The 19,354-nt window shown below is 37.7% G+C and overlaps 1 protein-coding gene across 2 annotated transcripts in view; it reads right to left on the bottom strand.

Moving 5' to 3' along the window:
- Positions 1-914: 914 nt before the first annotated feature.
- The window catches only part of nkd2b (NKD inhibitor of WNT signaling pathway 2b), a 113,646-nt gene continuing 95,206 nt past the window's right edge, over positions 915-19,354 (bottom strand). The window contains exons 5-10 of one of the 2 annotated variants that reach the window (XM_062064194.1): positions 17,989-18,101; positions 8,989-9,084; positions 5,466-5,607; positions 4,822-4,867; positions 4,626-4,750; positions 915-2,013 (exon numbers count right to left, since the gene is read on the bottom strand). In XM_062064194.1, coding sequence (XP_061920178.1) covers positions 1,448-2,013; positions 4,626-4,750; positions 4,822-4,867; positions 5,466-5,607; positions 8,989-9,084; positions 17,989-18,101 — 1,088 coding nt within the window. In that variant the 3' untranslated portion in view covers positions 915-1,447. The remainder of the gene's footprint in view (positions 2,014-4,625; positions 4,751-4,821; positions 4,868-5,465; positions 5,608-8,988; positions 9,085-17,988; positions 18,102-19,354) is intronic. The other variant, XM_062064195.1, reaches the window with a different exon arrangement.

The following is a 19,354-nucleotide window of genomic DNA, read 5'->3' as shown; positions in this document are numbered from 1 at the left end:
ATAAATGAAACACGTTTTTAAGGAAAATATAATGAAATAAGGTTTTGTGAACAGTATTACATTTTTTGAATGATTTTTTACCCCTGTTTTTAACATATTCCAAAATTGTTGAATGTATTGCAAAAACACCTGAATCTAAAATAGCTCTTTTGAAACATGATGGGACTAATAATGATCATTAATAATAATAAAAACTAACAGTAAATTCTAATAACATACATTGGTTGAATTGTAGTCTAAATGTTATTGTTGAAGTATTGGAAAGAAAAAAAAACATGATGAATGATGTCCTTCCTATTTTGTGGAAAACATGGATATTAATGATACATTTCCTCATATCGCAACATCTGTTTGTTATACTCATTACTCCTTAGTTGTTGCTTGAGATCCTCATACTTTTATACCTGTAAGGCTCTCCTATAATAAAATGAATGGACACATATTCCTACCCTGCTCTTAAATTTTGCAAATCTGTCAGCCATCCTGTTTTTTGCACATACAACAGCTGACCAATAGGTGGCAGTGTATGGCAATACCCAATAGCGACTCTGTAATGTGCAACTTGGCATATTATGCATACTGAAAAATAACAGCTTTTGAATAACTGAACTGTAGTTACCCCCTGTGCATAAAATTGTTAAAATGGTGAGAATTCTATTTCAGGGGTTTTGAGTTCCCTAAACATGCAATTGTAGGGTTTTAGGGCGTAGAATGTGTCCATTTTCTTCGCCATTGTGGAGGTAGGGGGTCTTGGAAGGTAACCAAGGGATCTGATGTGTTATCTAAGCATTTTAAGTGGAACCCATAGATTTGTAAGTACTGCACAACGTAAACAAAGCACCAACCGTGAATTCTATAATGTTTATTATAATATATAAAAGACTAAATACATATATGCATTATTATATTCATGATGACATATACAGTATTATAATAATACAGTAAAATGTGTTTATATTTATATATATTTTTATACATATAGCAGGATATTTTTGCATAAAAACTGGCAGTGGTGATTTCATTATCCTACCTCTCTCCTTACCCCGTATATTCAAAAATATAACCCCCCACAGACAAAGAGGCCTCTGTGATAAAGCAGCACCTTTACACCTGAGATCCATGTGACAAATAGCTTCCAGGGCGCAGCAACAGCATCAGGAGAGGGGAAAGGTGTGTTAGTTTTCCCCTCTTTTGGCTTTCTGTTGTGTTATCCCTGTTTCTGAAAAATGGGGGCAGCAGTCCCAGCAAAGATTTGACAAACAAAAAAATCAAAACGACGCCACACATCATCGGTGTTGACAATAAGTTTAAGTCCACGATGGCAGAGCGTCACGATACAAATCTCCTCTATAAAAGTCAGGATATTTCTGTATAGCTTGTGAGAGAACAAAAGATCCGCGACTGGGAGTTGTGCTTGGTCCTGAACGCTCGACGTGAGTGTAGGCGGTCATGTCTGGTGGTAATGGTGGTAGTGGTGGTGATGGTGGTGTTCATGGTGGTGGTGGTGCTCATGGCGCTGCACCACAGGAACCACAAAGCCTGGGCTCCCAGGAGGAGCGGACACCTGCTCCCTCTCCAGGCCTGGCTGCTGCTGTTGGGGGTGAGGATGCGGGGAGAGAGGCGTTTTGCTCGGAGACAGCGCCTCTCTAGCTTTGGCCCTCATGCGTTTGCTGTGACTGTACTGTAGCGGGTGCTGGTGGTGGCCCTGGTGTGGTAAGTGGTACACATCCTGGCCCCCATGGGCGACGGCGCTGCCACTGTGCAGGGGAGGGTGGTGGCCATGACATTTAGTGGATTTTCCGCCGCTGTTCCCTCCTCTGTTGGTGCCCTTGGGTGACTTCAGGAACTGTGCTCCTTTGCCTCGAAACTCTGCCGGGTTGTAACTGTCGCTGATGACCTGAGAGCGCCGCTGGTGAACGATCGGGGCTTCCGTTTCGTGGGACCGAGAGCGACTCTGGCTCTGGGAGCTTCGAACGTGGCTTTCCTGGGGAGGGAAGGTGGGGCTTGTTGTTCCTGAAAGACATGTTAGGAGGAATGATCATTGCTAGGAAGAAAAAAAAACACACTAAATGTTTGTGTATATTAAAACACGTGCAAACTTGATAAAGCATGCAAAGATCTGCTAAACCCGTGCGCAGAGCATTGTGTCTCTTAAATACCATACCAACTTTATTTATGAAGCCCTTTAAAAACAACCACAGTTGAAGAACAAAAGGCTGTACACCACAAAGAAATACAGGCAAAGGACAGACTAAAAAATAACATTTAAAACAGAGGTAAAATACACACACATATATATGTATATTAGGGCTGCAACAACTAATCGATTAAATCGATTAAAATCGATTATTAAAATAGTTGCCGATTAATTTATTGGATCTATGCTATGCGCAGAGTTTTTTTTTTTTTTTTTAAATACTTTTTTTTTTTTTTTTTTTAAATAAACCTTTATTTATAAACTGCAAAATTTACAAACAGCTGAGAAACAATAATCAAAATAGGTATGGTGCCAGTATGCTGTTTTTTTTCCAATAAAATACTGGATAGGATAGAAATGTAGTTTGCCTCTTTTGTCCGATTGTATATATACATATATATATTGCCCTATTGTATATACATAAATATATATACACATACACACACACACATATATATATATATATACATATACATATGTATATATAGCATATATACATATATACATATGCTTAAAGGCCTACTGAAACCCACTACTACCGACCACGCAGTCTGACAGTTTATATATCAATGATGAAATCTTAACATTGAAACACATGTCAATACAGCCGGGTTAACTTATAAAGTGCAATTTTAAAATTCCCGCCACACTTCCGGTTGAAAAACTCCTTTGGATATGATTTATGCGCGTGACGTCACAAAATCCACGGAAGTGGTTGTACCCCATCGACCCAATACAAAAACCTCTTGTTTTCTTCGACAAAATTCCACAGTATTCTGGACATCTGTGTTGGTGAATCTTTTGCAATTTGTTTAATGAACAATGGAGGCTGCATAGAAGAACGTTGTAGGTGGGATCGATCGGTGTATTCGCGGCTAAGTACAATACTTACAGCAACACAACAAGGACTACTTACTACGCCTAGCCGATGCTTGCCGCCAAACCCACGGATGAAGTCCTTCGTCGCGCCGTCAATCGCTGGAACGCAGGTGAGCACGGCTGTTGTTGGGAAGATGAGGGCTGGCTGGCGTAGGTGGAGCGCTAATGTTTTTATCATAGTTCTGTGAGGTCCGGTTGCTAAGTTGCTAAATTAGCCTTAGCGTCGTTAGCAACAGCATTGTTAAGCCTTACCAGGCTGAGAATTTTTAACCGTGTAGTTACATGTACATGGTTTAATAGTATTGTTGATCTTCTGTCTATCCTTCCAGTCAGGGGTTTATTTCTTTTGTTTCTATCTTCATTTGAGAACGATGCTATCATGTTAGCTCAGTAGCTAAGTGTGTCACCGATGTATTGTCGTGGGGATAAAAGTCACTTTAAATGTCCATTTCACGTGCTCGACTCTCATTTTCAAGAGGATATAGTATCCCAGGTGGTTTAAAATACAAATCCGTGATCCACAATAGAAAAAGGAGAGAGTGTGGAATCCAATGAGCCAGCTTGTACCTAAGTTACGGTCAGAGCGAAAAAAGATACGTCCATCTCTGCCTCTCTAGTGCTTCACTGTAACGTTCCTCATCTACGAATCTTTCATCCTCGCTCAAATTAATGGGGTAATCGTCGCTTTGTCGTTCCGAATCTCTCGCTCCATTGTAAACAATGGGGAATTGTGAGGAATACTAGCTCCTGTGACGTCACGCTACTTCCGGTACAGGCAAGGCTTTTTTTTTTATCAGCGAGCAAAAGTTGCAAACTTTATCGTCGATTTTCTCTACTAAATCCTTTCAGCAAAAATATGGCAATATCGCGAAATGATCAAGTATGACACATAGAATGGATCTGCTATTCCCGTTTAAATTAAAAAAAATCATTTCAGTAGGCCTTTAAATGAGCAAAATAGCAAAATGAACACAATCCATCTAGCGCAGACCTGGGCAAATTAAGGCCCGGGGGCCACATGCATGTTAAGCTTTTCAATCTGGCCTGCCGGACATTCCCAAATCATTTTTTTTTAGATCTTTAAGATGGAAACTGTAGCTGCCATTATGATGTGCAGTGATGTTTTCAAATGACCGAAAGTCTTCAACTATACAAAGTATTTCAATAGTTGGAATCTGCGCTTTTGCATGATATACTAGTTACTATGGTCATCTAATTAGTTACTATGGTCATCTAAGTCACATCAGCTGAGACGAGGCACCAAGCAGTGTGGGTGGGGAGCGTTTCCACAGAGTGTTTCCAGAGCTGCCAGCCTGAAATGCGGGTGTCAGGGACAAATGTGGAAGGATATTTTTACAACAAAGTTCTAAAGCTTAGTGATAAATCAGATACATCCGATTGTAGGTGTTTTTTTTGTTTTTTTTTTACCCTTCGCGTTCATATTTTGCGGAATTTGTTGCATTTTTGTTCCGTTTCACTTGGAACTAGTTGGACATGGCTGTGCTTTAAGAGTTTAGTTTGTTATACTGTATGAAAATAGTTATCTTACCTTCAAACCTGGAGGTATAGTTCTCGATACCAGCCAGGTCCAGGTAGTGATTCCTCCTCTCTGTGTTCTCATCCACACAGTAATGCTGGCCCTCAGTGGTTGGTGCTTCATTGTTTTGTCCCTTGCTGTTTGAAATAGAAAGGACGGCCAATGAGAGTGTCTCTTACTTCCACGTGCAAATTATCAAGGGACTGACCTGATGTAGGCGGACATGCGTTTGTCAGATTCTTGGTGACAGCGATCTGAAGAAGCAAAGCAAAACAGATGAGACTAAAGAGATCAACATCCTAATACTGATACCTATCAATAGATATGTATCAGTATTAGTACAATACAATGATACATGTGTGAAAACAGAGACAAAAAGTAAGTGAAAAGCATGAAAAGAAAAAACAATTGTTTTGAGATACAAACAAACTTTTCTCATCTGTTTTTTTTTGTATAGCTGTCAGAAACAAGATTTAGCTGCCTGTGAGTACTTTTAGATGGGGCAGAGGCTCACATCAGAAAAACGTTCATCGGGAAGTTACATGCTTTAAAAAGACAAGGAAAGTCGCTAGATTTGTTAGAATTTGTTTGTTAGACAAGTTGCTTTTCTTGAAAGAGTATAGCTACAAAGTCGCAAAGTTGGCAACACTGATTCTTCCTGTTACGTCATCTAATTCTCTGGCAGACCAGGTGTGTATGAGAGGGTGTTAAGAAGCAAGTTACGATGTATACTGCTGTAACGACAAGCTACATTCAGAGACAGTCCCATTATATTGTGTTTATGAGGGAAACAGAACAGGAAGGAACACATTTATTTTTAAATAAAAGACTGACAAGATGTAATTAACTTACCCGTGCCTGTTTCTTTTTTATGGCACCGAGGCTCCGGTGTGACAGTCAGCTTGACACGTAGCGTCTTGCTTTTGTTATTGCAGGAATGATTGACAGAGGCGTCCACTACATCATAGATGGTGTGCATCAGGCTGGACATATCCTGCAGGGTCAGTCCAAATTCATTGGACATGGGTTTTAGTAAAAAAAACTAAGCATAAACTCAACAAATGATAGGCTTAATATACTTTTTCATGACGTTCTAACAGTAATATTAGTCCCTCCAGCCTGTTATTGACCATCATTATGAGAAAAATCTATCATCTCCCTCACTTTACTCCACTTTTGAGACAAGAGGCGCTCATCAGCTGCTTCCACGTTTTCATGTCATAACATTTTTTTTTTAGCTTTAGGGAAAAAAATGTTTTTTTAAATCCAGGCTTTGCTACACATCTGAAAAAATATCCATCAATGAGCTAAAGACATGGGCGCTGTAAATTTGATAACTTTTTTAAATCTGCAAATTGCTAACCTAGCGTGATGTTGTTCAAATGCAAGTGTGATGCTAGCACTGTAGCTCACATAGCTATGCTCAATCCATGAATCAATCAAACGTTATTTATAAAGTACTTTTCATGCGCAGGAAAGTGGCAACACAAAGTGCTTTACTAAAAAAAAAAAAAGAACACCAGAAAACAAATGCACACACAATACTATTGACAATAGAATAGAATAGAATAGAATAGAAAGTACTTTATTGATCCCTGGGGGGAATTCAGCACCACAGTTCGCTCACAATAGACAATAATAATTATAAATAATATAATATAAGATATATATAATATATAAATAATATAAATATATTCTACATATACTCTACATTTAAGTGCAGTCAAGGAACATATGCATTATACAGTCTGATGGCTGTCGGTATGAAGGACCTCCTGTGTCAAAACCAATATGGCACGGTACTGAGGATTGAGGAAAAACGCCACCTTTGAGGCGTCCATACAGAAGAATAACTCAAATTAACCCCATCTAAAAAATAGTATAAAACATTTTTTAAATATATGTAAAAAATATATATAAATAATACATTAATGAATTAATAAAAACATAATATTGAGAGATTAATGGTAGTAATAAAAGCAATAAATAAATTGGAAAATAACAAAATAAATATTAGGAACCTAAGAGGAGTCTAACAAGATCAGCAAAAAGCCTGATTTTAAAAAAAAGTGTGTCTTTAATTTTTTTTTAACATTCTCCTCAGCCCTCAGGCTCTCTGTTCCACAGGTGGGGGCCACCTCACTGGTATTTGGTAAATAGAAAAGTTTGGTGTCAGAGGATCTCAGGATCCGCAAGGGTTGATACGGTAAAAAAAGGTCAGATAGATAAGGCCCAAGACCATTGAGACATTGGAAAACTAATAATAGAACTTTGCAATCAACCCTGAAGCGGACTGGGCGCAAATGCAGGGACTTTAAAACTGGTGTAATGTGCTCCCGCCCTCTGGTCCTCGTCAGCACGCGTGCAGCTGAGTCTTGTAATAATTGTAGATTTCTGGAATTATTTTTGGAAAGTCTATATAGCAGGGCATTACTAGATAGCAGGGCATTAAAATAGTCTAAAGGCCAGGAAATAAAAGCATCCATTAGCACCTTTGTGTTGCCTGAGAGAGCAACGGGCGGACTCTGGCTATGTTTTTAAAACCTCCATCCATCCATTTTCTACCGCTTGTCCCTTACGGGGTCGCGGGGGTGCTTCTTGGATCACCACACAAGCATGGACAAACAGTTCATTAGCATTAAAGCTGTGAGGAACTCGCATGGCTGCCGTTTGTGTGACCCCAAGATGCAAGAACCAGGAGGAGGATGAGCAGGTAAGATGATTTTAATGATCATAAACAGAAAATAAAGCAGTCTTGCATAAATGTTCCAAACATAGAGAGTCTATCATCGAGCACTGAGGAGTGCTCGGGACCAAGCATAAATAGCATACATGTTGATTGGCAGCAGGTGTGGACCGGCTGCCAATCAACGGCAGGTGAGCAAAAAACAGTGCTTAGCGGAACAAACAGGAAATATAACAAAATAAGAGCACTGACAGGAAGTAATACAAAAACCAGGAAACAAACCGAAATGATGTGACCGATCGTCACAAAAGCTACAGAACCACAAAACGGCATGTTTCAAGTAGGGATAACTAAGGCCTTGTTCACACTCCAGGTCGATTGCGATTTTTTTGCCCATATGCGACCTGTATCTGATTTTTTTCATGTAATTTCCGTATGTTTCATATCCGACCCAGGCCTCTTTCGTATGTGGAAATAAATCGGATACCGTAATTTCCGGACTATAAGCCGCTACTTTTTCCCCTCGTTCTGGTCCCTGCGGCTTATACAACGGTGCGGCTTATTTACGGCCTGTTCTTCTCCGACACCGACGAAGAGGATTTAGGTGGTTTTAGTACGCAGGAGGAAGACGATGACACAATGATTAAAGACTGACTTTTCATATACCGGTAGGCTGGTTATTTTGATAACGTACAGGCGAGCACTTTGTATTACTTTGCACCGTTGTATTATTTGTACTCTGCACGAATGCTGTTCGCCATGTCAAAGATGTGAAAGTTTGATTGAATGATTGAAAGATTTATAGTTAATAAATGGGACGCTTTGCGTTCCCAAACAGTCATCTCTGTCCCGACAATCCCCTCCGTGGTAGCAGGAACCCCTATATACTACGGTAATTACACATCAAAACCCTGCGGCTTATAGTCAGGTGCGGCTTATATATGGAGCAATCTGTATTTTCCCCTAAATTTAGCTGGTGCGGCTTATAGTCAGGTGCGGCTTATAGTCCGGAAATTACGGTATATACTGTATGCGATGCATCCTCAATGTGAACGCTCCTGCACTCCAGTCAAATTCATCTGACCAAATTGTCATCAAAAAGCAATAAGCGTCATAATTATTCGCCAAAATAGACATTTATAAAATAAATAGACAACGGAGCAGAAAACAGGTGAAAATAAAATGTTTTAGGAACTCCAACAGCTCACCTACAGACACACTCCTCAAGCAGACATCGAAGCAAATTATCACGTAAAACTGTGAGAGCCAAAATACTTGTCCTCCTCATGCTTAATCTTCAACGTACTGTAATTTGGTTCAGAAAATGTTTACTTTATTTGCACAAAATCCTTGAAATTGCCACAATTGCGCCAGTACTTAGACCGATGAGAACTGAAGCCATTTTTACTTCCGTAAACACTGCAGTGCATCAACGTCATGTCCGCATGCAGGTCAGATTGCATTTACATTAGAAACAGCATTTTTTTGGTAATGTGAACGACCACTAAAAAGATCGGATTTGACCAACAAAATCAGAACTGGACATATGACCCTGCAGTGTGAACATAGCCTAAAAGCCCTTTTAAACTGTCTACATTCCAACATCAAGACTACATTTTGGGTAACACACTTCCAATACACTATTGTGGGACCATATGCCTTTAAAATACTGGTAATGTAAACACACACCTCCTTTGTCACTTTGCCACTGTTGTCAAAGTCGTAAAGCGTGAAGATCCACTCCTGACGGTTGTCGTCCTCCACTGAAACGTCACACTCCAAGTCCTGTGCATACATGGAAACATGCTCAAAGATCAAACAACTTTCACTTTGCACAACTCTACAGTATAAAGTTGTTCTGTGCACCGTACTGCATTATGTTACCAGACCAAAATAGTGTAATTTTATTTTTCAATTATTTTTGTTACCTCCGCCAAAGGCCAACACGCAAAGACAAGAGATACAGCAAGTTTCACCCGTGTATTAGTCATCAGTAGGACTACACAAAAGGCCATCGTATAGAGGGGAAAGGTGATGACAATTCTTAGGGCCCACAACTTGCTCGGACCCACACATAGCGCCCAGTAGCTTCGATGACAAAATGATTATGCATACACTGAACTTACATATAGTCAAATGAATGAATCTGAAATAAAACAAAGACACAAGTCATACAATACCATAATTTAATAATTTCAATGCACAAAATCCAAATTCAAAATCCAATTTAAACTCTAAACAAAATAAACACATAAATTATTCTGTACCATTTTCAACAAGTGGTCACCACAGATAAACAATGACGACATCAGCCAAGACGTTTTAAGGAGGAGAAGGAGGTCGTCTGCATCAACAATTCTTTTATTGAGTAAAACTGATTACTGTCAGCTATAAACTGACCAAAACAACATAACAAAAAAAACAATCATCCAATAAAACTGGTCACTTTCTGCCATAATCACACCAAACCAAACAAATTATATGTCAGATTGACAGCAGCTGCTCTCTTTCATTTGACTCAAAAAAGGCACACGCTCGGCTCAGCCGGTGATGCGTTCATGGCCACAAAAACAGTCGGACAACTCTCTATATTATGACACATTCTAGTTCTACTCAGTAATTATTAATTACCGTGTAATCCATCCATCCATCCATTTTCTACCTCTTGTCCCTTTCGGGGTTGCGGGGGGTGCTGGAGCCTATCTCAGCTGCATTCGGGCGGAAGGCGGGGTACGCTCTGGACAAGTCGCCACCTCATCACAGGGCCAACACAGATAGACAGACAACATTCACACCCACACTCACACACTAGGGCCAATTTAGTGTTGCTATTCAACCTATCCCCAGGTGCGTGTAAATAACATTAATAATAATAATTACTGAATAATTAAATAATGACCTTTTGTCAGATTAATTATGAGCATCTGACACAGGTTTGTTACGTTGGCATGTGTTCAATGTGGTCTTGTAAAATGTGTTATTAGTGCGACATTTAATAGCCTAAATATAAAAAAGTTAGACGTTCAAAGATGTGTTATTTGTTTTCATAGCAATATACAATAAAAGACACCATAATAGCTGACAACAACAAAGTAAAACAGACTATGTAGAATTTTGTTTACATTGACTTTCGAATAGTTTAGAAATACTTTTAGTCTGGGAAAATGAAGCTGTCCACCTGGAGCTATGGTGCTAAGACGCCCATTTAGATGTTGTCCAAAAATAGGTTAGTTCTAAATCAGTTTTCCCATGAAACATAACATTTAATGTTTACAATATATGTATTGGAAAAATAAACCTTTATGCTCTGCAGCACCATAATCAGCCGTGGCTGCTACAGCTGAGTTTGACACCACAGCAGACGCTCACCAGCAGTCCAATGATGCCTTTGATGGTGAGTGAGTGATGTAGACACTGCTTGGCTCCTTTGGTTTATTAGTGAACTGCTGTACTACTGGCAGTGACATTATTCAACACCTTGTGTATTTCATGAGGTGGTGACTTGTCCAGGGTGTACACTGCCTTCCGCACAATGGTAATAGCAAAATATATGCTACATATTTTATAGCTAAATTTAAACTTTAATAGAGATTTGATGACCATTGTTGTTGTTTTTCTTATTTGTTTTATAGCAACGGATTCCATGTGCTTGTTCTTTTTTTTTTCAAATGTATGTTAAATGCTACATATTTACCAGTGGACTTTCTTGAGCCAGTACACTTGTTTTTTTGCATATCAATATGTGATTGTTAAATACAATAAAATACCCACAATACCTATTTCTATATATTTGCAATTACAGTTGTAATAACTTGTTACAAATCAGTGAAATGAGAGTATAACAACTAAGAATACATCATTTACATAATAATACTCTGACTTGTTAGGGGGTTAATCGTAATAAAAGGAAACAAATTGGGTGTTTTACACCAGGCACCCTCAAGAACACTGAAAAACAAGAACAGTGTAAGTGACAGTGAATGGTGTAGAGCAGGGGTGGGCAATTAATTTTTACCGGGGGCCGCATGAGCAACCCGAGCACTGCTGGAGGGCCACATCGACAATATTTCAATTAAATTTTGCTCAATATTATTTTTGATACATACCGTAAGATAAATAATAATAATAATAATAATTAATAATAATAGTAATACTTCAACATAGTATGTGTAACAGCATTCCATGACCAATATAAATAAATTAACATTAATAATAAATGACAGTAAAATAAGCACACGTATGACTGAGGAGTCATAGTGTAACTTTGTGTGGTGTTTGAGTTGTCCGACTTTTTGTGTGGCCATAAACGCACCAGTGGTTTAGTGCTATGCGTGTTGGTCACAGATGACAAGTTGGTTTTGGCCTGGTTTGTACGGCAGAAAATGACTAGTTTTTCGAGATAGAATTGTTTTACTCATGTTTTTGGTGTGGTTATGTCCGAATACAAACAGTTTTGCTCAATAAAGTGATCGATATAATTCCTGGCCTCGATGCATCTCGATAGACGTTACAATAATTGAACGGTGTTGATGAACACCGTTAGGGCCGCTTGTTGTCACTGTCACTGAGAGTTGCATTGCAAAATTACATAGAATAAATATGTTTATTTTGTTTAGAATTCAGATGGGATTTGATTTGGTGCGCGGCATATATTTGCTGCGCACAGCGGACGCTTGAGCAGTGCGCAATTGCGCAGGCACGCACCTTAGAGGGAACGTTGCTTTGCAGTCCATGTCTTGTTGAAAACACGCCATTCTTCATCAACTTTTCTCTTTTTAGCGTCTCGGGTGTAAACCGTGCATCACTTGTCGCTGCATGTGCACCTTCACTCGCAGGTTACACACGGACACACGCCCATAAATAATACTTTTCAAAATAAAAGCAGCACAGTTGTATTGCGCGCACGACATAGGTGTTTTTTCAACTTTATTTTGTGATTGCAGCTGTTCACATTCACTCACAATCACGCACACGCATACGTCCACACGGAAGTAATACAAATAACGATTTTCAAAACAAAAGCAGCACCGTTGTATTGCACACTTGACATAGATACTTTTTAAAATTTATTTTGTAATTTATAATTGGCCTCACGCGGGCCGGACAGGGACGCACAAAGGGCCGGATGCGGCCCACGGGCCGCAGAATGCCCAGGTCTGGTGTAGAGGGATCCACACCGATACTATTTCAGGGGGCCCAGAATTCCTAGCAACAGCCCTGCACATAGCTACAAATTTCCATGTACTTTTTACGTGGGTTTCACACAGAGAGAACATATTCGATCAATTAATTAATCTGATTGTAAATGTGTACAAAGTATTTTAATTTATTTTGGTGCTGTAGCTTTGCTGTCTAGGATAATTCCTTTATATCAGTCTTGTGTATGTCCATCTTTTGTGACCATATGAGGCTATTGTTTGTAATGATAACAACACTTTTCACATGCATAACAATGTGGATAAAATATTTGCTTTGAACTATTCTTTGCCAGGAATCCTGAATTTTTCACTGATAGGCAGATCTTTTTTCACCCTAACATATTTGTAGTATACATTTTGCATCAATTAGTCACACTTTCCTAGTCAAAAAACCTAGCAAGAACATCAGAGAAAACCTTTAGAGAGATTATTCCCAAATATAAAATAATCTTCTGATGGAAAACATACTTCTTATTCACTTCTTTGAAATAAACCAAAAGGTGAAACACACACATAGTGGCAGTGAGCTTGACCGCTGTGACCTTGTCTTTCAACTTTGGGGAGAAATTAGTACAATATATTAAAAAAAAACAAATTTCGGGTATGTAGTAACATGGAAAATCGAAAAAAAACGACATGGTGGAGGGGCACGGCATTTTAGTGGGTTTCAATTAAAAACACAAGAATAGACTTATTTTAGGATTAGATTTCCTGTCTGTGCTATTCTTATGCAAGTTTCTCAATAATACGGAAGTAAAAAAAAAAAAAAAAATAAGTGCCTTGACTAATTTATTTACGTTACATTTTTTGCCATCATGTATATTATATCAAGCTACCACTCTCTCATGACGCTGACACGCTGTGTAGCTGACAAACAAGATGGTGCAAAATGAGCCAGCTGGTTCTACTGATGGATTTTATCACAAAGAAAAATGATGGATCAGTGAACAAACAAAGTGAGTCCAAAGAATTTTAGTTTCGCTAAAGCTGTCAGTACCAAACTAACGTTACGTTGCATTCTACCACCGCGTGCCCTAGAATGCGATGCCATCGTTGGAAGGGCAGTTAAAAATATTTTTTATTGAACAAAACACAAGCTCATTTTGAGCAGCAAGACACAAAAACAAAAGTAGTAACAAAAATCAAGAAATATCCGGCCGACGAAAAACAATTTTAAAAATAGCAATGTTGTTTAAATTTAATGCATTTTCATTGTTAAGGATTTTGTGACATGCAAGTTGAACTGAATTGTATTTTAATTTCTTAACAATGTAAATAAAATGTTATCAAATTCAACAATATAGAATACAAAACAAGTATCGCAGCAAAACCAAAATAATTACAGAACACACAGTGTGCAAAATATGCTTATATAAGCTATTTTACTGAAATCGTTATTTTGTCAGACAGGATTCAGCGGTCAGCGCTTTTATTATGAAGGCCGGAAGTGTACTGTTGGTCTTTAGGGCTCTTCACAACTGCTGTTTTGACAAGAGACGAGGCTGTGTTTAGACAAAAAGTACCTGTTGAGTAGGGATGCTCAAAAAAAAATCGATGTACATCCAAATTGACGATTTTTACTTATTCTGATTTTAAACCGATTCATAATTTCATAACTTTTTTAAGAATCAATTTTTGGATTGAAAACCTCGAACAATTATTTTTGATATTATTATTATCATCATCATTATTATTATCGATACTGTTGCTTTTATAAATTTATGGTTTTCCTTTTTTTAGTATTGTATTTGTATTTCTTCTCAATGGCTTTGTAAATTTATATCCTAAGTATTGTTAAATTAGGATTATCTTGGAGTTGTAATATTTTCTTCTATTAGATTGATTAACGTTCTGTGATTTTTGTCAATTAAATGTTAAGAATACATTTTTTTAAAGGACGTTTTTAGGACCACACTGCTCGTATAAATTGTACGTCAGCAGCTAAGAGGAGCTTCCGTAACCGGTAACCTGTTTTAAAAAGGTTTTATTATAATTTATATACCAAATAATATATTACAAGAATCGATTATGAATCGAATTGCCAACCTAAGAATCGGAATCGAGTCAAATCGTACAGCGCCCCAAGATTCTCACCGATACTGTTGACTTGCTACCTGCAATCCTTTCTTCAAATGGAGCCTTAATAATGTCATCATCATCTTGCGAGGCCCTTAGTCACACTTATGTTGTATTGCTGAAGTTCACAATTTTAAGGTTTGTGAATCATCTCGCTTGCCTTAACCGCGATTGGTGCAGAATGAGGAAGTTTTGTGTTTGTTTTGTGTTGCAAAATGTGTGTGCTTCGGTGGCTCTAATGGCCGCTGTTGTTGGGGCCCGAATGTGTCTATTGAGCACCAAAATGAGGCACTGAAAGTTACTTCTTTCTTCGGTCTGGTTACTACCTAGTTTTGGTACCCATTCCCAGTAGTCACACACCAAAAGAATGTGCAATAAGACGTGAAAAGCTCGAAAAAAAACTCACGAGGATGAGCAAAAGTTAAAGCCCAAACAATCTAGAATAGCAACAACAACATTCTTCAAGACACATGTAGCTTAACATAAAACACATGCAATGATCCAATAACTATCTAACGCTGCTGCTCAACTCAAACAGCACTGATGATAATAACATTAATGCATTAGATTTAGAATGCATTTTTTTCAAAGCACGTCGCACTGAGAAGTGAACTCATTATTCGTTCAGTCCACAGTCACACGTTGGTGGTGGTAAACTACATCTGTAGCCACAGCTGCGATGGGGAAGACGATGATTACTAATTCCACACAGCTGCCTCACCAGTGCAAAGTAACGGTCAAAACAGGAAATTAAATATACAAAATAAGAATCTGATAGTAAATAGCACACAATGATGGAAAACAAGACTACAAATTCAAATCTTGAATTTATTATTATACTATAGTTAGTGATGAGTACCGCCCACATTTGTACCAATTCCTGGTACCTGGGAATCAATACCGGTACACAACGGTAACAATTTTCAGTGCTTTTGTTTGTGATAATACGTATTAATTGTTTTTAATAATACTATCTCATTTTTTATTGCAACATTTAAAAATGAGCTGATTATGATAACTGCTGTCAAGTTGTTACATCTTGTTTTATTATAACATTTCTGAGTCTCAATTCAATTTGCAAGTCCAAGACGTAACATGGCAGTGGTGTACAGTTTATGGGGTGTTGGCTAGTCAGTTCAGTTTTTGCTGGCTAGTCTTTTGTTGCACCCTAAAAGTGTTAATAGATATTCTGGTAATATCTTCTTCCCCTGTATATTTTTCCCCCCCCTCATGCGACTGTTTAAATTGTTGTCTTTTTTATTCTTCTTTTACACTTTATATTTATAGACACCGTGGTTGTGAGAGGAACGTAATTTCGTCCACCTGTATGTCCTGTACAAACAGTTGTTTGACAATAAAGCTGACTTTGACTTTGACTTTGACTTAATACTGTAAGTATTGTACTTATTACGCACAAGCTGTTTGATTGTAGCATGCATCTTAGTTGTAGTTTTCATTAACACATTTAGAGGTGTTGAAATTGCCATGTAAAATCGGTAATGCTAATTAGTAACATGCCAATAACAAAGCCAATGGAGCCAAACACCAATTTACAAATTATAGAGCTGTTTCTTTACGTCCACAATTTTTCTAAAATCATTGAAAAACTGTTCAATAACAGATTAGAGAGTTTCATAAACAAAAATAGAATACTCGAAGAGAACCAATATGGATACAGAGCTAATGTTTCAACTTCGATGGCTTTAATCGAAATGACAGAGGAAATTACCAATGCAATAGATAGTAAAAAAAATTACTAGCAGCAGTGTTTATGGCTCTAACTAAAGCATTCGACACAATTAATCACAATATTTTAATCAAAAAATTAGAACGGTATGGCATTAAAGGGTTGGTCTTAAACTGGATCAGAACTTACTTAACCAACAAGAAATAATACGTAAAGCTAGGCAAACACACATCTACAACAATAAATATATCCTGTTGTGTACCCCAGGGATCAATACTACAATAAATGACATTTGTAAAGTTAAAAAATATTTAAAGTTAGTATTATTCGCAGACGACGCAACAGCGGTTTGTTCAGGAGAGAACACACAGAAGCTAATAGAAATAATAACAAAAAAAATTAACAAATGAAAAAGATGGTTTGACAAAAACAGACTATACTTAAACCTTAATAAAACAAAACAAAATACTATTCGGTAACAGTAGAAGAGAAAGTCAAACACAAATACAAATAGGCGGAATAGAAATTGAAAGAGTAAATTAAACCAAATTTCTATGTATAATGATTGATGATAAAATGAACTGAAAATCTCATAAAACATATACAACATAAAGTAGCAAGAAACACGTCAATAATGAATAAAGCAAAATAAGTACTGGACAAAAAATCACTTCATAGTCTCTACTGCTCGCTAGTGTTACCATATCTGACCCAAAAAAATCATTCTGAATTTATTCCATCCATCCATTTTCTAGATAATCTTATTTATCTCACCATATGAAATATAACTTAATTCATTAATTATTATTTATTAATTTATTTTTAATGTTATTACTTATGGAGTGCATTGTGAATAAATTGAGGGGGGGGGGTGGGTTTGAGGTGTGGGGGGGCGGGGTTGAGGTGGGCGGGGTTGGGGAGTGGGGGGTGGGGGGGGGGGGGCTGGTGGTAGCAGGGGTGTATATTGTAGCCCGGAAGAGTTAGGGATGCAAGGGATTCTGGGTATTTGTTCTGTCGTGTTTATGTTGAGTTACGGTGCGGATGTTCTCCCGAAATGTGTTTGTCATTCTTGTTTGGTGTGGGTTCACAGTGTGGCGCATATTTGTAACAGTGTTAAAGTTGTTTATACGGCTACCCTCAGTGTGACCTGTATGGCTGTTGATCAAGTATGTCTTGTAGTCACTTTCGTGTGTATGCAGAAGCCGCATACAACTTGTGACTGGGCCAGCATGCTGTTTGTATGGTGAAAAAGCGGACGCGTCGACAGGTTGTAGAAGACGCTAAAGGCAGTGCCATCACGGCACGCCCTTAATATTGTTGTCCGGGTGAAAATCGGGAGAAATTCGGGAGAATGGTTGCCCCGGGAGATTTTCGAGAGGGGCACTGAAATTCGGGAGTTTACCGGAAAAATCGGGAGGGTTGGCAAGTATGGTACCGTCTCAAATCAAAGTATGTTTTTGCTTGACTTTATATTTTTTTCAGTTGGAACTGTCAATATACAATCAGTATGTTAAATATAAAGTGTGTCCTGTCATTTATCTTTCCGTTAGTACAATGCAGTAAAATGGCATATTTCACACACAGTTGCTGCAATGCTGAATCTTGAGTAATTTAATCTGATAATTTTTGTATTCATTCGACAGCAGTACAATGAATACCACACTGCCATTGTGTATCCAGATTGGATTATTCCTAAAATAATGATCCAGATTAGATAAGATGACTTACATCCAGACTGATGCGTTTCTTCCCTGAAACTTTAATTTCCCGCTCTCTGTCCTGTGCGTGAAGATACTGCAGGTAGTTCTGGCAGCCCTCAGCTTTCTCTGGAGGGAGGGCAACTGTCACAACACAAAACATGTACAATTACACACAATTCATACATTAGTGTATAGTGAAATAAAGGAGAGAATACAGCGGTGCGTGGTATCCAAATATGACTATAGTGGATGCCCGCATATTCACCATTCAGCATTTGCATCCCAGCAAATTTTCAGATTTCTGGTCAAAAATATAATTACTTTTTTTTTTTTTACATTTCTGCAGTACACATGCCTGAATCTGTAATATTTTACAAACATGTGTTGGTAGTAAAGCATGAAATGGACAGCATTATTATCTGGTACAGCCATACTGTATGTTACAATGTAACAATGTGATGTCAGTGCAAGATGGCGTATATAAAATATATGTATTTATGAATGTATAAATATTTATAAATGTGTATATTTATATATGTATGTATACAGTCGCAATCAAAAGTTTACATACACTTGTAAAGAACATAATGTCATGTCAGCCATGACATTATGTTCTTTACAAGTGTATGTAAACTTTTGATCGCGACTGTATATATATATATATATATATATATATATATATATATATATATATATATATATATATATATATATATATATATATATATATATATATATATATATATATATATATATATATATACATACAAACCCCATTTCCATATGAGTTGGGAAATTGTGTTAGATGTAAATATAAACGGAATACAATGATTTGCAAATCATTTTCAACCCATATTCAGTTGAATATGCTACAAAGACAACATATTTGATGTTCAAACTGATAAACATTTTTTTTTGGGAAAATAATCATTAACTTTAGAATACGATGCCAGCAACACGTGACAAAGAAGTTAGGAAAGGTGGCAATAAATACTGATAAAGTTGAGGAATGCTCATCAAACACTTATTTGGAACATCCCACAGGTGAACAGGCAAATTGGGAACAGGTGGGTGCCATGATTGGGTATAAAAATATATTCCATGAAATGCTCAATCATTCACAAACAAGGATGGGGCGAGGGTCACCACTTTGTCAACAAATGCATGAGCAAATTGTTGAACAGTTTAAGAAAAACCTTTCCCAACTAGCTATTGCAAGGAATTTAGGGATTTCACCATCTACGGTCCGTAATATCACCAAAGAGCTCAGAGAATCTGGAGAAATCACTGCACCTAAGCAGCTAAGCCCGTGACCTTCGATCCTTCAGGCTGTACTGCATCAACAAGCGACATCAGTGTGTAAAGGATATCACCACATGGGCTCAGGAACACTT

This window comes from Entelurus aequoreus, linkage group LG11 (assembly GCF_033978785.1).
Source record: "Entelurus aequoreus isolate RoL-2023_Sb linkage group LG11, RoL_Eaeq_v1.1, whole genome shotgun sequence".
NCBI lineage: Eukaryota > Metazoa > Chordata > Actinopteri > Syngnathiformes > Syngnathidae > Entelurus > Entelurus aequoreus.
The sequence above is the reverse complement of the archived record's forward strand: the minus strand, read 5'-3'. Positions and strand labels throughout refer to the sequence as shown.